This window comes from Euprymna scolopes, chromosome 19 (genome assembly GCF_053919585.1).
Source record: "Euprymna scolopes isolate OS-2025 chromosome 19, ASM5391958v1, whole genome shotgun sequence".
Classification (NCBI taxonomy): domain Eukaryota; kingdom Metazoa; phylum Mollusca; class Cephalopoda; order Sepiida; family Sepiolidae; genus Euprymna; species Euprymna scolopes.
Window position 1 is genome coordinate 48744040 of NC_136500.1, and position 20775 is coordinate 48764814.

The following is a 20775-nucleotide window of genomic DNA, read 5'->3' on the forward strand; positions in this document are numbered from 1 at the left end:
GAACACTTTTAAATTCGCATGCAGATATGTATGTATATGCATGTTGTGACAATGTTTCACGGCACGATCGTTGAGAGTCTCTGCCCTAACGAATATTACAAGCAAGAGTGGATGCGGGCTCAGATAAGATGGTTGATAACCTGACGTCATCGGCATTAAGCCACACTTGCGCACGCTTATCAGAAGAGCTTCTTATCAACACTTGTAGTTTCCCAACCTGTACACAAATGTCGTGGGTGGGTGTTCGGGCGTGGATAACACTAGTACAATGGGAGGACTTCTACAAAAGGTATAAAAACCGCACCTTTACTCAGTGGCATTGTAGATTTTTGGTGGACGTACTACCAAAGGTAAGAGATCAGCGCATTCAAATTTTCGTTTATTTTATTTCATTCGTTGTTTTTCTTCTACACATATTCTTCGTTCTTTTTTTCTTTTTTTTATTAATGAGTCACCATTTATCAAAACAAAATTCCCTTGGGGATAAGAATAAATGTGATCGAAGGTTATCGTTACAATTAATTGTTTCCGCGTCATTTCCGGTTGCTCCCTCGTTTTTAATTAGTTTTTTGCACGGCATGTTTTGTTTATTAAATTGTTAGCTAAAAGTACAGCATGGTTAATGGATAAAGGAACTCCCTCCCAATGTTAGAAACGGCTTTTCTAAATAACAACGTTATTATTTAGAACATTTTTTTCTAAATAATAATATTATTATTTAGAAAAAAAAAAATTCTAAATATGAGGAGGGGAACATGAAATGAAATGGAATCAGTAATCGTAAAGACAACCAGATCGAATGATTTTCAGTATGCACAACATAACTTCGTTGACCTGCTAATTCTCATTAGATCATCGAAGTTAAAAAAAAAACAGTACCAGTTTGGTAACCCTTTGAGAATATCAGGCGCTGTATTTAGGAGTACTTTCACACCTCAATGCAAGAACTACAAAACCTAATGTCGTCATCTCCTCTAACGGGGATATACATTCGACTGGGGACGGCTTCTGAATTTCATATTCCTATGACATTTTCTCCTTCAGAGAAAGTCGGCTCAACCTTGGCTAAGGTGAATGTTTTGCATTAAAAACATGATTGCCAATTGAAAGATGAAAAATTTTATGAGAAGATTGAATGAACTAAGTTTAATTAATTATGGCGACAGTTTATGATAAGAATCAGTGAACATTGAATTTGAAGAGGATCATTTGCAGAGAAACAGTATCATGGTAATATGTTCCACAGGCGCAAAACTCTTGCAAAAACGTCTAGTCGTAGAAATTTCGTCTGATGCTAGGTACATCAATAATAAAAAAAATGATTTTTTTTCATTATGGCAGAAAAACGAGTTTTTGTTGTGAAGGAACCAGAGATTAGAGAATTTATTTTTCTTCCTAAGCATTCCCGCCTGTCATAGTCCGGGGAAATCGCTTCTTCATAGGTTTGTAATGTCAACATAACAAAGCAATATTTTATGAGATTAAAAACAATATTTTATGATATTAAAAACAATATTTTTTACTACAAAACTATAATGTAAGCATCGCAAGCGACATTCAATAAATACAGTTACTGGAGGAAGTCATCTTAGTATTGAACAGATACTACACTTTGAATTATTTACAGAAAAGGTAAACTAATTTTACACATTAAAAGTGTACAGAATGTGTTGAATCGGTTATTTTCTGTTTATTCTCATTTCAAAAAATATTTTTTATTTGTGATGGGACGATTTCAATATCCTGGTTCTGATACAAATTATTTGTATTATTTGTTTTATTTGGATTACTGTTTCTCATACTGAGTGTTATATTTCAAACCATTTTGGCCGATATAATCTGCCCTCTTCAGCTGTGTTTTATTGAACTTAGGAATCTATCTATCAAACTCAGAAATTTGCATGAAATTTCGAACAGAATCCCATATTTAATTGTAGTGGAGCCGGAAAGGATGAAAGTAGGAATACGACGAATTGGTGAGAATAAGAAGAACATTTATATCAAGCAAGGGTTAGTGGTACAGAAAAGGTAAGGAAGTCCACAGGGAGTCGTCTTTGTACGACATCCGGGATAGATCTCATTGAGCAGTCTAGACTTGCTGGTTATATGCCTAATGGACAAGTCCATATTAGCGATTTTTTTGTTCAGGGGAAAAAAACGTTAATATTTCTTCCTTTTTGGATCGATGAAAAGGGGTTCAGTAACCTTTCTCTTTCTTGTCGATCGGCGCTGTTATAGGTTTGCTTGGGGAGGTTCGATATCGAACATATCATATAACGTATCGCTAGCTTCTTCGACTTGAGGCGTGTCTTTACCATTGTCACGATAGCGTCTGATTTGATTTAAGTGTATCTTGTAAGTGGTTGTAGGGCCTAGAACGATGGAGGTAGTGTTTCCAATTCTGTGGTCAATTGTTCGCTGCTCCCAAAACGATGTATTGTTTCCGTATGCTTTAAAGAAAATTTTTTTCTCCTGGGTTATACTTTTTTGTGGGAACGGCAGTGGTCCTACCCGAATTTGCTTGTTTTGGCAGTTGTTTTTCGAATACTGGTCGTATTTTTCGCGCAAACATGGTCTCTGCATGGGGCGTTGCTTCAGGGATATTCGGGTTCGGTGTAATCCTGTAAACCCGTCAGAACTGTTGTAAGGCATTATATGAAGGTGTTCCCGAAGCTTTCTTCAATGCTCTTTTCAAAGTGTCTACCACACGTTCTGCCTGTCCATTAGATCTTGGATGTTACGGAGGTATAGTGATGTGTTTTATTTGGAAACTGTAGCAGAATTCTTTGAAATCGGTTGATGTGAACTGTGTCCAGTTGTTGCTGACTAAGCAATCGACAATGCCAAATTGGGCAAAAAGTTCATGGAGGAAAGAGTTAGTGACCCTTGTGGTGGGTCTCTGGCACCCGAGTACTTCTGGCAATTTTGAATAGCTATCTAATACAATCAAGCAGTAGACATCCTCCACTGGTCCTGCGAAATCCATATGTATTCTCAACCAAGGTTGGTCTGTCTTTTGTAGGTGACTTGTTGTACTTTAGCTGCTAGAGAACAACCATTGCAAGAATCCACCAAATTTGAGATGTCTAAATCCATATTTGGCCAACATACATAACTCCGCATAAGGCTTTTCATCCTATTCTTTCCTGGATGACCTGTGTGAAAATCTCTTAGTATTCGTTACTGTAAAGTCTTAGGTATAACCACCCTTTCACTTTATAATAGTACATTGTCACACAAGGAGAAAATGTCCGCTATCTGTCGATTATTTTCCATGATCCTCCGTTTTGTGGAGCAAATGAATTCGTCTTTTTGGGCTTCACATTTTATTTCTGGGTAACTGGTAGTTCTTTAATCAAAGCATCAGATTCTTGATCTCACTGTCGTTTTTTAAAGAAGCGATCACAGTGTCTTCTAGTAGTTTGCTTTGACTTAGAATTAACCTCGACAATCCGTCAGCATGACCAATTTTTTGTGAGGGGTGGTATTCTAACTTAAAGTTATAGTTAAGTAAGACCGTACCCCATCTCAGCAATCTGTTTGCTGTATACAGAGGTAGTCTTTTCCTCGATCCGAAGATAGTTAGGAGTGGTTTATGGTCAGTTTTCAAATTGAAAAATCTTCCATGCAAATAACGATGGCACTTTGTTACCGCGAATATTATGACGAGGGCTTCCTTCTCGATCTGCGAGTAAAGTTTTCCCGAAGGTAATAACGTGCATGATGCATGTGCCACTGGTTTCTTGCTTCCATCCGGCATTCTGTGTAGTATGCAAGCGCCTATGCCATGAGAGCTTACGTCGCTATCTAATTCTGGTTTGTAATGTGTAAGAGATAGGTCGGACGTCAGTACAGTTTTAATTTTGTTGAATACCTACTGGCATTCATATATCCATTCCCAAGTACTGTCTTTCTTCAAAGGTTTGTTAAATGGAGCCCGAAGACCATGCATTGTGTGAATAAATGACTGGTAATAGTTGGCCAGTCCTAGATAGCTTTGTAGTTCGGTGACGTTCCCGGCAGTTGGCATGTTCTTTATTGCAGTTGTTCTGTCAGGATCTGGTCTCCTTCCCTCTTTGTCAATTATGTATCCTTTGTAATTTCTTCTAGGAAACATTCGAACTTTCCTTCCTTGACTTTGAAATCGAAATCCTGTATCCGTGAAAATACTTTTTGTATGTACTCTCTATGTTGTTCCTTAGATTTGCTGATGATAATTATATCGTCCAAGTATGCAGTTGTGAAATCGAGTTCGTCTAGCATAGCATTCATTATTTCTTGAAAAATCGCCAGAGCGACCTTGACCCCAAACGCTAGTCTCTCAAATTGGTATAAACACCTGTGAGTGTTTATAGAAAGTAGCTTTGAGCTATTTTCCTTAACCGGAATCTGAAGATAAGCCTCACTGAGATCGACCTTAGAGAAGATCTTACCTCCGTTCAGTTTCGTGAAAATCTCCTCGGGACTAGGCAGTGGGTAATAGTAGTCTTTCAAGACGGCATTTATTCCAGTAGAAAAATCAGCGCAAACGCGGATTTCTTTCGATTTCTTTTTGACGTATACGGTAGGAGCTGCCCATTGGCTGAATTCCACTTTTGATAAGATGCCGGTCTTGACTAGTCTGTCAAGTTCATCATTGATTGATCATTGAAAATTAAGATCCATTGCAATTTTGGTGTACTTCAGATGACTGCCTTGTTGGAAACCACCAGAATCTTTTAAAAAGTGCTGGAAAACTGAGAAAAGATGTTGATAACCTATGGTCATTTGTTATGGTCCGCCTATTGGCATAAAATCGGCAACAACAACAGCTACACACGAAATGTGCCAACATAAATAATAATAATAATAATAATAATAATAATAATAATAATAATAATAATAATAATAGCATCAGCCTCGGCTGCTATCGGGCAAAATAGTTGTGAAAGGTCGAGGTGGATGTAAAGACCACGAGGAGGTTTATTGCCACCCAAATCTTGGAGAAGATTAATGATCTTTGCCAGCGAAAAAAACCCCAATGCTAAGCAACTGTTGTGATAACGCAAACTGATGTGAAATGGTTATTGAAAGAGGTGGATAGTAGATCGAAATCTGGATGGCTTGTTGTCACTCAGACTCCAGGGAACATCTCTGGTTATCAGTGAGTCATCACAGATGAACTCCTGTGTGAAAAGTTCTAGTGAGTATATAATAATAATAATAATAATAATAATAATAATAATAATAATAATTATTATTATTATTATTAGTAGTAGTAGTAGTAGTAGTAGGAGGAGGAGGAGGAAGAGGAGGAGGAGGAGGAGGAGTAAATATCATTATTACTATTAGTAGTATTAGTTTAAGTTTATCTGAGGACACATCCGACACTCCAATAATTTCTTATATCTATCTATCTATCTATCTATCTATCTATCTATCTATTTGTCTGTTTGTCTTATGCTAACAGTCTTACACGTACGTCATGTATATTCATACAGGTGTACTTATATAGGTAATTTGAATGATGAACACCTTTCTACCATAGATGTATACATTCAATTCATATAGCGATATTCCTGTCTATATTTAAACTTCAAACATTTTCTTTTTTTGTTTAACAGACAAAATGCTTGCGGTTTCATTACTCTTCTTACTGGCTATTGGCGGAGTCAGCAGCGGTAAGTCACACACGATCTTTCATCTGTGTCTATTTGTCTACTTGTGGAAACTACGCCTAGCATGCGTACAATGGAAATAATCCTAAATGCACAAAATAATATAAATGCGTTGTATACAACACAGTGATTAGATTTAAAAACAAAAAGTAGGTTAATATTGTGATTGTCCTTTAATTTTCAAGATGTGAGAGAGAGAGAGGTAATCAGATATCAGATAAGTCCCCAGTAATGAACTGTTCTAATAACAGAAGCCAAGGCGAACCTTTCTCAACTATGATCAGTTCTTAATAACATCTAATAAAGAAACTAAACCCTGAACCAGAAGGTTAGAGTATGTTCCCTTCTTTTGAAGTCTTTTCTCCTGGTTCATAAGTATCGTAGGTTTGGTGGAGAACATTCTAAACAAAGCATGAAGCCACTTAGTGTAAGGAGCTAATAAGAATGGAAAATGCTTATCGCAAAGATAGGAGATGCCTATTGACCTTAGTCTTGGAAAGATCAAGTATATAGATAGAAGGAAAAACAGGCAGCTGGGAGAAAGTTCCACAAGCCTGCAATTCTTTGAAAGATTCGACTGGAATAGGAAGCTGTATTGCAATGAGATATCCAAACGGCAAATTGATGGAAACTACTAGACAAACGAGTTGGACCAAAGGAAGCAGGGAATAGATCAGACATTTCTGAAGAAAGCATACCATAACAGTATTTATAGAAAAGACTGAGACTAGCAACACCACGTCTTCTTTTTCTTCTTCTTCTTCTTCTTCTTCTTCTTCTTCTTTTTCATCTTCTAGTCTTCTTTTTCTTTGACCATGAGCTTAACATCAAATTAATTTTCCATGAATAGTTTCTTTCAAAGAATTTATCATTGGTGTAACAAGTTACCACACGATCGCCTTCAGATCTAATATTAACGAACACGTGTAAATTACCTGTCCAAATTCAAGAGTAACAACTTTTAAAAAAAACTTCACTTGGAAATTGGATTTATTTAAGGTTACCTCGTCACTCTCGCTTTTCTTATTTTTCCTTTAGTCCTTACATGTAGTAAGTGATGTTTCTGACAAAGGGAAAAGAATTGCTGTTTTCTGGATCTCACACTTATGAGTTTTTTTACATTGAAGTATTTTTTAGCTCTTTACATCAGTTTGCTTCATGTCTTGTCTGGAGCTATTCCCACTAAAAACATGTTCAGTTAAAGTTCAGCTAGAATAATAATTTTCAGTGTTTCAATGAAAAATACAACTTTGAGATTTTTATGCAACATCTTTGAGAAATGTGATATAGTATTAAGTACATATATAATGTGCCAATATGATTTAATTTAAAAGAAATCCTCGTATTGCTAGTGACTAAGTAATAACAATATTGTTGTTTTGTTTTATTTTAAAACTGACTCATTCAATTTATAGAGAAATAACAATTTGTTAAATATATATATATATTCAATTTGTCTTTACATAAGTAGTAATTTGTTGTTACACAGTCATGAGCATGTTTCGGTCTTCTAGCGTTTAGTAACTAGAGACCTCTTCAAGCAACAAATGCTTATTTACGAAAGCGGAATTCAACTTCCATATTGAACACTCTTGTATTAACCTCGTTATATTTCATTGGTTACCCTACTTTTGAAAAATAGCAACCTCAAATTATATATATATATATATATATATATATATATATATATATATATATATATATATATATATATATATATATAGGATAGCGTGTGTGTTATTTATTTTGTGTATCACTCTTACATCCGAGTGACTGTCGTTTAATTGTTATAGGCTTCCATTTCTTGCAATAAATAATTTTACCAAGAATTCTTCATAAGTTTAAGTTTCGGTTTCGATTATAGCTGGTGGCACTCCAGTAATCTATTGTTTTTCTAAATAAATTCATCAAGAATTCTTCATAAGTTTTGGTTTCAGTTTCGATTCAAGCTGATGCCCCCAAGTCATATGGATATATTTTTTTTATTTTTGAAATCACAACTTTATAATATATAAGAATCGATAGAACATTAATTCTATAATAATATATACGAAATCTGCAAGAATTAAAATATCATATTTAAGTTTACTTTACGACCAGGCTAAAATAATATTAAGAGCTTCTCCATTTACGCTGAACATCTACAGAATGCTAACACCAATACATTACATATGAATGAGTTCCCTGTGGAATTTCCACCGGTCCTGCTAGTTCAAATTAAATGCAAACTGATTCCTTCTGAGTTTATATTTTTTCCAAATTAGTTTACCATCCTCTAAAATGCATGTTATTATTTTGTAAAATAAAATCTCAGAATATAAAACAAATTTGTTTTAAAACTTGCAGCTAAATATTCAGAGGGGACTTCAGTTCTCATTGTCAGTTTAACGATATTCCGAAAAGACGCTTATAAACTTAGATCATTTGGACAAAAGACAAGTCGGAAACTTCAAGTCGGGCGATCAGTATGCGTTCATATTACATAGAAAACAGAATCATTATATCATTATGTTAGAATACATGTTATTTTATGTCACAGCTTGTGTATTAAACACATATTTCAAACATATCCATCATTAAATCGAAAGGCTAAGACCAAAGTACTTGTGACATATTTATTTAAAGCAAACAATCATGGAAGGCAAGCGGTGTATACATTTAGTTCTTACTAGTGTTGGGACGGTAAATCGAAATCGGAATTGGGAATCGAGAAAATCGGAACTTTTTAATGTATCGGAATCGGAAAAATGTATGCCTAATTTCTGATGTCAAAAATAGGTCCCTTTGTTGGTTTGTTTTCGTTTAAGGGTTAGTTTTCCATTGCTGATACTACAAATAGATGGTAAATATGTATTGGTTTTAAGGTACAAACAAATTTAGAATCTATAGATCACTCACATGAATGTATTCCTACGTTCGCAAAAATATATACCTTTTATCACATGGGTTTTCACGATAATCCAAAGAAAAACAAGTCTATAGTTAAATAGTAATTTTTAAAGAATCAAGATCGAAAGCGGTAATTCTGTCAGAATCGGGAATTTAAAACTGAGTCGGTAATTGTATCGGAATAAGGAATCATTTTGAAATCGTCTCATTACCAGTTCTTATTATTTAAGATAGGAATATTGTATTATCAGGGGATCTATATTTGTCATTTTTTTGGGAGTCACATGCAGAGGTCCAACAGCGTCAAATTCTTAATACTCTTTAGTTCCTTTCGAGCACAGTCAAGAGAAAATAGTCAGCAGCGCTCCATACCAGTGCCTTATCAGAATCAGTTGGTTGTAATTTTTGAAGTTTTTTGTTTGTTTATAACTTAAAAATATTATTTATTTTCAGCGGGTTACCGACGGGTATGCTATCATACTAATTGGTCCCAATACAGACCTGCACCCGGAAAGTATTTCCCTGAAAGTATTGACCCGCATCTCTGCACTCATCTCTGTTATGCATTTGCGAAACTGAATGGTAATCATTTGACCGCTTTCGAATGGAACGATGAGTCTGAACCATGGATGAAGGGAATGTAAGTTCAGTAACCAAAGTGTTTGCAAATCGAAAAAGACATTTGCAAAAAAAAAAAAGAAAATGCTCTTGATGTTTTAAGCCTAAAACAAAGTACACATTAGAGTATTACCTAGAATCTAATTTCCTTAATTTTTTTTTCTGAAACTGGCTTCCCAAAAAATCTCCCTCACCTCACCAAACAGGAACCCTAAAAAGTGCTCCTCAAAAATACTTGCTTAAAATGCTTTTTAGAGAAATTGAAGAATCGCATTTAAAAAAGAAAGGGATACAATCTGATTTATGCTGAAACTGAACTTAAGAAAAAAAAAGGAATTATTTTAGTCATAAGCAGTCTACTTTCACACGCTTTACCTTCTTTCTTAGAATGGATGAGTTTATTACTAGACACCTGAATCGCCCCTACTGGGAAATACTAACGGGACTTCCCAGGCATTTATTGTAGGCCAGAGTGCACTAGTATGCTGGAAATTTTTCCAATTACGTTTGACTCACATATTTATTTTTTCTAATTTTTCCCAGGTCGGAAAAATTAAAAGAAAAAGAAAAAACTTGTTTATTTTTTTGATACTTATGCACTCATCGTATCCTGCTGAAATGATAACGTTATTATTTAGAAAGCCATTCTTAACATAAGAAGGGGAGGGTGTTTTGTAACTATTCTCATTTCACCTAACAATTTAATAAAAAAAGATATCCTTAAACTTGAATTTAACTTGAAAATTTTATTAAAAAATAGCGTGGTTCAATAGTGCATAAGCACCTATTTTTTTCACAGACTTTTAAAAAAAATATCATGCCAGTCAGTCTAAATTAAAATCAGTTTTACCTTGTTCTTAACATGAGAATTACAGATTCTAAATTTTTGTGTGTTAAAAAAATTCATTTCTTTTTTTCAGGCCAATAGTTTATTTTTGACGAATATCGTTTTAGGTTTTGCGAAAAAATAAACTCTTGATTTATTTTTTTGTGACTGAATATCGTTAATATTGAGACTAAATCCGTTTTGTTGTTTAGGTGTCGAGATTGCTTGAATATAGAATCAATTAAATAAATTACATTACTTATTCCAATTTATTAAATAAATTCATGTGATGAAAATTAAAGATTCAATGCCAATCATGCTTTTATTATATTTGGATTATTTATTTGGGTTATTCTAACTTTATATTATATAATATTGAGTTTATAATCGAATTGGAGGGGTTAGAAAATTTATGGATAGAGAATAGCGTTAGGTTTGTTTTATGATAGAGGCTATGGAATTCGTTTAAGTTGTAGTGAGACATCTAAGAAGTTAGAGGTTTTCTTCTCAGGTTTAATGATTATGGAGTGGCCAAAATTATTGATGAAATCATTGTTTCTGAGATGGGTATATTTGCTAATGACACCACTCTCTATAACAGGGAAAACAAAGAAACACATAGCTAAGGAAATGGCAGAAACACTAGAGGATGACCTAGATCTGTACTGGAATAGGGACAAAAATGGATGGTCAAATTCAACGCTGCCAAGACTAAGCTTGTTTCCTTCAATAATTACAAGATACCTTCACTACCACCAATAGCAATGGCCAAGAGCATATTACCCAAAATTGCTTCCTTTAAACTCCTCGGCCTAACATGAACTGGAATAGATACATTGAGAGCATTGTCAAGGCTGATGCGAAGAAGATTGGCTCTCTCTACCGTGCTAGAAAACTACTTACGCCTGAAAGTATCCTGCATCTCTATAAGGCCACCATTCGCCCATGTATGGAATACTGTTGTCACATTTGGGCTGGTGCGTCTGCTACTTATCTCTCACTCCTTGACAGGGTTCAAGTCGTCATCTAAGCTCAATCTCTGAACTGTCATCTAAGCTCAATCTCTGTCCCATCGACGAAATGTTGCATCCCTCTGCCTGTTCTACAAGTACTTTAAAGGTGAATGCTCTGATGAACTACAAGCACTTGTACCACCTCGACGTGAATAACCCCGACAAACTTGACAAGCAGCTAAATCCCATCCCTTCACAGTAGAGATCCCTAGGTGTAAGAAAGCATTCTACTACAATAGTTTCTTCCCCAGAACTGCTAGGCTTTGGAACTCCCTTCCGGGATTCTGCTTTCTCAACTAATGATAATGACACATTCCTAATAAAAATATTTAATACATTCATTAGAATACTGCATTTATCATATCGATAATGATACATACACTATAAGTAAATTTTGAGCAGTTATTAGTGTGAAATGTTATAAAGCTCAGTCTCTGTTAATCTTTAAAATTAAGGAATCTCTTGATAACTGAATCAGAGCATTGCTAAAGCGGGAGAAACACTATCTAAGATCTTTTTACTTACTGATATATATATATATATATATATATATATATATATATATATATATATAGAGAGAGAGAGAGAGAGAGAGAGAGACAGACAGACAGACAGACAGACAGATAGACAGACAGACAGACAGAGAGTAAGAAAAAGAAATATATATATGTACATATGTATAGATAGATAGATATATAGATAAAAATAAAAGACGGGGTAAATATCATGCTACTGATCAGATTTTTAATAATATCTAAATTATTTATTTTATTCTCTTTTTAAAATTATTCTTTTACTGAGTCAAAGCAAAACATATTTAAAAAATTGACATAATAATTTTATGATGGTTTCTGTGCTACGAAACAACTCCTATCAAGAACTAAGTGTTTTACTATATTGACATAAATAAACGGTAAGATGAACATAATCTTTGAATTTGGAATATTCACTTTTTCATATATATATATATATATATATATATATATATATATATATATATATATATATATAATGCATAAAAATGAATACGAAAAGTATAAAAGTTTATCACTTTTCTTTATTCGTTTTCTATTGATGACTTACAGAAATTTTATAAACTTTTTCTTACAAGAACATATTTTCGACCTACTTTCGGTCTTTCTCAGTGATTTATATATATATATATATATATATATATATATATATATATATATATATATATATATATGTGTGTGTGTGTGTGTGTGTGTGTGTTTGTTTGTGTGTGTAATAGTTGTATCATTGCAGTTTCTTATGTGTAAATTCACTGAAACTTTGATATTTATCAATACGTGCTCAATGACAAGCAGAGCCTGATAATAGTATATTTATTCATACCAACAGTATTGCCTATACATGTGCATGCATGTTTATGCTGCAACTCCTTTAGAGATGCAGTCTCTTCAAACCTAATCTTTTTTTAAATTCATATATGTATCCAAAAATGTTTGAATATATATATATATATATATATATATATATATATATATATATATATATATATATATATATATAAGTCACTACAATAAATCTACTTCGTCAGTCTTGAAAGACATCGTCAGGCCACAATATATTTCTGGTATTACTCGAGATCAGTAATTAAATGAAAATGAAAACCGAATAAAAAGAAATTGAAAAAAGAAAGAAGAGAAAAAAGAAAGAAGAGAAAAAAGAAAAGGGAATTTTGTTCACATAAATTGAATAAAATAATACATTTCACTTTTAATTGAGTACTATCAAGTTCAGTATGGTTTACTTTTTTACTTTTCTAATCTGATATATATATATATATATATATATATATATATATATATATATATATATATATACAGAAATAAAAAGGAACAAACCGAGTTATGTGTTCAGTAATGCTTCGTCTTTATTTTGAGACTTCCTCTATTTTGTCGGAATACTATTTCCATTATTCTCATCATATGTACGTATGTATGTATGCATGCATGCATACACATAAGTGTGTATGTCTATGCATATATACAAATCTATCAATGTATGTATGCCATTTTATTCATATCTATCTATCTATCTATCTATCTATCTATCTATCTATCTATCTATCTATAGGTATGATAGGACAATGGCCTTGAAGAAGAAAAATCCGGCTTTGAAGATCCTCATCTCCGTCGGTGGCTGGAACATGGGCTCTCCACCATTCACCGCTATGGTGTCCAGTGCAGCCAACAGGAAAGACTTTATCAAGCATGGAATCAAGTGGATGAGAGATCGCGGCTTTGATGGTTTGGATGTCGATTGGGAATACCCGGCAAACCGAGGAAGTCCACCAGAAGATAAAAACCGATTCTCTGATCTCATCAGGGTAAGCGCTTCACAAATATTTCTTTACCATCTTATTTATCCCCTTCCCCTCCCTTCCCAAGGTTCTGCCATTTTGACAACATGTCGGTTGTTGTACTCTCCGCGCTTTCTTTAGTTGGTTATTAATCGAAGTCAATAACCTTCTGGAAATTTCGAACTGGAATCTGTATTTAATAAATATGGTATACATTGCTACGCCCCAAGGAGAGGTACTTTATTTAATACATATGGCATACATTGCTACGCCCCAAGGAGAGGTACTTTATTTAATACATATGGTATACATTGCTACGCCCCAAGGAGAGGTACTTTATTTAATACATATGGTATACATTGCTGCGCCTCAAGGAGAGGTACTTTATTTGAAACATATGGTATACATTGCTGCGCCCCTGGTGCGATTTCTTCCGAACTAATCAGAATCTCTGGCGTAGGAACACAAATCACCGGAATTTTTCTTATTGTTGCTATAGTAAATTCTAATTTCATTATACACTACTTTTTCATGTAAATGGATAGGTGTATCACGGGAATAATTACATTACTATAGTCAGTCAGAACTTTTGGCGTAGGAATACAAATCGCAGAACTTCTTCAGCGCCCATGCAATTTTGTTCTCATATGGCAGGTTTCCGGGCCAGAAATATTTGACTGCTGCAATTTATAGAACCTAGCTGTGTAGCTGTTTAATTCCTAATTCAGCGCAGACCAATAAAGGATATTTTTATTTAGAACTTCGACATAGTCTGTTGATTTAACTGTTGCCAGACAACCAGTGGCATTTCCCCTAGATTGGTTGAACCAGCTTCCTTCAAAGGAGGAAGATTCATGGGAATATTAAGTTAACAAGTCACCATTAGTCGCATGTATATATCGGTTAAGGGATATAATGATGTTAGGTTTTTGCAGTTCTTGCAAGGAGGTGTTTATGTTCTACTACATACAGAGCCTGTTATTACCAAACGGTCACCTATCTAGTACTGGCTAGGCTCAACGTTGCTTAACTTTGGTGAATCAATAAGAATCGGTGTGTCAATGTGATAATGTCATCGCATATGAAGTCGCTATTCTGAAGTCAAATCACTAATATTTCGAAAGGAAACTGAAAGCAAAGAAGTGCTTGGTTACGTTGCAAACCGGTTGCCAGAGATTAAAAGGTGTGTCGCCTTCAAGTCTTCAAATGGCGGTTTTAATGAGTCGTTTTGTCATGAAACTCAACGTCAAGCAAATATTAATGTCCTTGATTTCTTCAAGAAAAGCAAAATTTTTAATCAACTCTCTACTATTTGGTAATGCCCGCATTCTCTTTTTTATTTTGCAGGAAACCCGTCTTGCTTTTAATGCCGAGGCCAAAGAAACTGGAAATGAGCGTCTCCTTCTGGCTACAGCTGTATCAGCAGGCAAAGACAAAATCGACACAGGCTACGACATTCCTGAAGTTTCAAAGTAAGTCTTTACATACAATCATTGTCTGCATTCTATATTTTCAGAGGGAGTAAAAGAGACGCCACTTTTTCTTTAAAATACTCACATTATGCAGCGATTTGCAATCTCATAAAAAAGAGTCAGTAACAGTCAACTAGGCATGAGCTAAGGTTGCCAAAAACACAGCATAACCTGCACAAGTGGAGCTATATACAGGACGCTCGGTGTCCCTGCAGCATCAATGTGCAGGCTATCACACACATCCTGATAGACTGTCCCTAAATGAGGAATGCTCCGATATGAACCTGTCGAATTCCTCGGATACTGCCCTACGATGAATCTCGAGATAGAAGAAAATTTTATTATTATGATGATATGTATGGTGACGAGGATGACATCAGAAGTTTCTAAATTTCCAGCATGTAACTTTTTTCAAGATGGCATTCATAATGTTCGCAAAATAAATTAAAGATAACACATGTTCTTAAATTTTAAGATTTCACAACACCCTTTAAAAAAATAGTATTACATATGATTCACAAGATTATCAAATGTCGATCACAAATGTGTATGAGTTATTATTTTTCTTTACTATTGGGTAACCAGTTATTAAGGCCAAGAGCCACTCAATGATAAGGCTTATTGGGATGGACTGATTGTCAGTCGAAATTGAATAATCCAGTGAACTTAGTTTGATTATTTACATAATTTGGATTATTCGGGCGACTGTTCTCATCCTGCCTGTTATTACCACAACGTTTCGGCCGATGTAACCTTTCACTGTATCCACGAACTCGAAAACCTTTCTGTCGAGATCGGAATCTGTATAGAATTTCAAACGGAACCCTTTATGTAATCCATTAATAACGCTCTCTTTATATCATCCCTCAATGACACATGGCATAACGGATAAAGTACTAAGTTGCATTTAGTTCTAAATGACACTCTTCAGGAGGTTGAAGGTTCAATCCTCCGTGCGGGCAATACTAAGAATACAAATGTGAATTACTTAAGACTCAAACCTGGTCATGACCTTGATAAGCGATGACTATATGGTAAAAAAATTAAATTCATGGTGTTCATATGCAACCGCCTTAAAAAAGTACAATCTAATTTTTTTATTGGGAATGAGGAGGGGGGCTGAATTATTTAGAGGAGGATATAAATTTGAAAATATAAAAATAATTAAATAAATAAATAAAAACAAAGAACAAATAAAAACATTTTTCCTTACGGTTTTATTTTTTTAAGTTGTAGAAAACATACGAACGCCGTAATAATAGACTAAACCAAAGCTTCAACAGAATCGAAACGAAATTGCTCCAGTCAAAAAAGTTCAAAATATTCCTTTTCTTTTTCTGTTAAACAGATATTTTGATTTCATCACTATCATGACCTACGATCTCCACGGTGCCTGGGAAAAGTTCACCGGACATAACAGCCCCTTGTACGCACGCAGTGATGAATCAGGAGCTCAGAAAAATCTCAACATGGTAATTGCGACCAATTCTTATATCTGGTATAAACACAAAGTAGTGCTGTAACAAAGGGTGGAGGGGGAGGTAAAAATAGAAAATAGAAAAATTTAAATAATAAAAAGTTGACAAACAATCTGAAATTTTATACTAAAATGAGTTTTTAAGGTCGTAATATGTTTTTGTGTTTTATGTGCGCAATACAGTTTTTAAATAGAGTTTAGATCCTTGATTGTAATTCTATGAAAATAAATATTTTGAGGACTTTCTTGAATTTTGAAGGTTAACGGATTATCAACGGCCAGCAGGGGAAGGGGGTGCAAATCTTACGACTGACCCGGGTGATAAAAATAGTTGCTATACCACTGACACAAATAGTATATACTGTTTATATATATATATATATATATATATATATATATATATATATATGTGTGTGTGTGTGTGTGTGTGTGTGTTTATGTGTGTGTGTCTATGTGTGTGTGTGTGCGTGTGTGTTAAATGAAGCTTTTTGCGTCCTTCTATTTATTATTTATTTATTGGTTCACTTTACTATTTCGTTTACTTCTACTTCGTTTTCTTTTTACTTTTACTAATAAGGGTACTTTTAATTGTCTGTGTTCTTATATATATACGTGTGTGTGTATTGCTCTTACGTATGTTACGTGCAGTTCACGTTTATATATGTGTGTGTGTATTCTTATCCTTACACCGTTTCTTGCCTTGAAAGTCTTCGAGACGTGTATGTGCCATGTATAATGCGTACATACCTGGTTGCCTTGGCCAGCGGATGATGCCTTTTTGAACGCTGATCTCCATCTCGTTGGGAGTGGTCACTGCAGAGATATGCATCGATAAACAACAAGATGGATTTGAAGCTTCAATCTTTTATTTCAAGGCAAGCCTATATCTCGAACCCTGGTTTCGGATACCCGAGATTTCCCGTCTGCATTCTTAGCTGCACAAAACCAACTCTCTGCCCATGTGGTCTTCAACCGGAAGCCTACGACCACAATTCCCGTGTCACCCCTAATTTCCGCTGCACTCTCTCTAGGTGTCAAACCTAACCTTTCGTGATCCTGCCAACTCGCTAATGGGAAACCCAAAATATGCTTATATAACTTCTATTTCTAAAACTACCTATATAGCAATTAAGCTGGGATTCCCAATACTATATATATATATATATATATATATATATATATATATATATATATATATATATATATATATATATATATATATCTCATAAGGATACTAGAGGTGATAAACATGTAAAACTATATGTTAGTGGTATAGCTTTTGAACCAGATAGAAAACGACTTTTGCCGATGTAGAATTACATAAACAGCCAGAAATTACATAAACTGGAAAACGACGAATTAAAACAAACTGGCGTCAAAGTTCAATAGAAAAAAAACTAGAACTACATTCAAAGCAAGAAAAACACTCACCGTACGTTTATGTTTTATGCAAAAATTATTTCTTTTTTTTTAAAAAAAGTAATGAAACAAAGTTAATTTTTAAAAAGTTCTTTTTTTCAATACTGGTTCAGTTCTGTCTTTTTCTCAATACTGCTTCAGTTCTGTCTTTTTTTTTTCACTTTATACTCTAATCATAACTTGATCCTGGGTTACTTTTATTGCCTTTGGTAACGGTTACTCGTTGACTATTTGTTTCGATTTTCACTCTTCTTTCACTATTGGACATTTTTAACAATCGCCACTTTATTATTTAATCAATTTATGATATGACTTGTCGTCTGCTTCTCCCGCCTTCAGATTGGTTGAGCGCTTCAGCATTTTTCAGCTGTTTATATAAACCGTCGAAAAACAAAACGAACGAAAAGTCCGGTTTGTATAGTTCAAGTACTCAAATTTTGAACAACAGATACAAAAAAGACATTCTAAACAATCTTTTGTTTAGTAATTGTTTCCACTTAGACACTGAAGTACACACACAAACACGTTGATAACAAGGATCATCACACTTGTCGCCATATGAGAACTTCATACTTGTGCAAGGCTTTCGTTGGGTGTATACACTACAATAACTAGCAAATGGTGTCTTCTCTCTTAACACGCTCGACTAACAACAAAGCCAGCACCGATAAGTCATTACTTCTTAGAAAAGCATCACTAAATATTTTCTGTTATACTTTATATTTTGTTTCTTTTCCCTTTGTTTAGATCTAATGTACTCTTATTTTCCTGATTTTCTCTTTGATGAATGCTTTGGCAACATTTAATCAGCTTTACAAGACCTGGAAAAAAATCACCTTTAAATCTTAATTAAGATTTCATAAAAGCGAAGTCTTGTCCATATTGCTATATGAAATTGAAATTTAACATCTCAAAATCGGCCAATAGAAAAAATTAGATGCGTGGCTTAAAAAAGATTCTGTCGATGAAATAGAGCGATACGAACTATCAACCAAGAAGCCAGAAACCACACTAGACAACAGGTAGTATCGTCAATAATCTGCAAACGACATCTAACCTGGATTGGCCCTAAAATCGTCCCCCAGATAGAATTGCGAACCAAGTGCTCCAATGGATTCATGATGGAAAAAAGTAAAGGAAGACCAAAAATGAATTGGAAGCAGGCAATCGAGAGAGATTTGTTTGCAACAGGAAGAATCTGAAATGACGATGTGGATCTGACTTCAAGCCGAACCCGATGGCATACTTTGACTGCCGCATGCATCGCTAAGGAGTTCCTAAAGTTTTTTTATATATATTATTAATGACTGTTGACAGGCGTCTTCGGGTTGAGGTCGGTTGTAATGGCTATGCGAGAGTAGACATAATAAGCTAGTATAATATAGTTCGTTAATGCCGTTTTCTTCGATCCGTCGTTTTTAGGGTTTTTTTTAGGTAGAATAAAATAATAAAATAGTCATAAACGATAAACACATTAAAATAAAAATATGATAATTCTTGGGAGAAGTGGCATTGGCTAACGCCATGAATTAAAATCCAAATATATACATTTATATTTAGTTTTTTTTTACGCTTATGCCCCCCCCCCCCGATGAATACTCCGTCTAACATAAATTCTTTCATACCTGGTTTTTATGTCACGCATCCATCGATGGTAATGTAATAGGGGGCAAGATATGAAGAAAAGAAAATGATACGAGAACATTTCCGATTGAGCATTCAATAGAGAAGGAGGGATCCTGGGATGAAGAAGAGGAAGTGGGATGTGTAGTGATGCTCAGGTCTCATAAGATCCCTTTTTCTACCACTAATAAAATAAAATAAAACATGTGAAATAAACGGTGTTTATTTACACAAAAATAACAAGTAACAAACGAATCATTTTTTTTAGTGACCAAAAGGTTTGTCTGGATAGACAGTTCTTGCAAATGTAAAGGTCTGCTTGTTGTTTTGACAAGAAAAAGCAAAAAGTGTCCTTTGTTTTTTCAGCGAGAAAACAGGCTTAATTTTTGTGTGTGCTGGGAGAAATAAAGAAGAAAATAAATACCCTTGCATGCGGCTGAATATCATATATTATATTATAGCGGAGTGTGTGCGTGCGTGTGGATAAACGCTTTGTGTGTGTGTGTGTGTGTGTGTGTGTGTGCGCGTGTATGTGAATAATCGTGTTTTGTCATGTTGGCGGAAAAATACGTTGCAACGGAGTCGTTGACGTGAATAGAGAAGTGAGCGAAGAACAGTGAGCGAAGAATGAGGAACGCAGAGTGCGGAGCGCCGAGTGAGAATGAGTGAGTGAGTGAATTTGTTTAAGTATTTGTCAATCGGCTCCCAGGCGATGTGAGAAAAAAGGTTTTGAAAATTAAATCTTTCTCTGAGCATTGATTAGCCGAGAAGTGCACTCTTTTGTCACGTTGTATGCTTTCAACTACGTCCGCCGAAAAAAACGCATTTTAAGTTTTGTTCCCCGCAGAATTTGCGTGGGCGTATTTTTTTTTTTAAATCTTTGCGCCTCTGAAATTTATCTTTTTTTGTTTGCGTGCGTAATTGGGTTTTATTTATTTATTTGTTATTTTTAGAACAAGAAGTGAATGCATTTTTTTAGGTGTGTTTAACCGCAATTGGAGAACAAGTCAATAGTTGATGTGGAAACTTGTCATCCCGAAAAAGAAGTGGGGGGAGGTTAAAGGGAAATACAAGTTAAAACTGCCAACAACAATTATTTCTTGTCGTTGATATTTAAAAAAAAAAAATTAATGTCATATCATTGATAGTTTGTTTAAAAACTTGTTTTAAAGATAGTTTTATTTGCTTTTGTCTATCGATGAGCAACTCATCCTAAAACCAACTGTCCGTCCATAAACTGAATCACCCAGTGAACTAAGTTTGATTATTTGGATTATTAGAACCACTGTTTTCATTTTGACTGTTAGTTGCACAAGATTTCGGCCGATAAAATCTTCGACCGTATCCAGGTGTATCTTGTCGAACTCGGGAATCTTTCTATCAAACTCAGAATCTGTATGGAATTTCGAACAGAACGCTTTATTTAATGAACTGATAATGTTCTCCTTCCATCAG

General features: G+C 34.5%; 1 protein-coding gene across 1 annotated transcript in view; it reads left to right on the plus strand.

The window, feature by feature from the left end:
• The first annotated feature begins 255 nt into the window (after positions 1 to 255).
• Positions 256 to 20775, plus strand: part of LOC145303566 (chitinase-3-like protein 1) — a 40057-nt gene continuing 19537 nt past the window's right edge. The window contains exons 1-6 of the mRNA XM_080145078.1: positions 256 to 350; positions 5604 to 5660; positions 9000 to 9186; positions 13104 to 13356; positions 14677 to 14801; positions 16150 to 16273. Coding sequence (XP_080001204.1) covers positions 5609 to 5660; positions 9000 to 9186; positions 13104 to 13356; positions 14677 to 14801; positions 16150 to 16273 — 741 coding nt within the window. The 5' untranslated portion in view covers positions 256 to 350; positions 5604 to 5608. The remainder of the gene's footprint in view (positions 351 to 5603; positions 5661 to 8999; positions 9187 to 13103; positions 13357 to 14676; positions 14802 to 16149; positions 16274 to 20775) is intronic.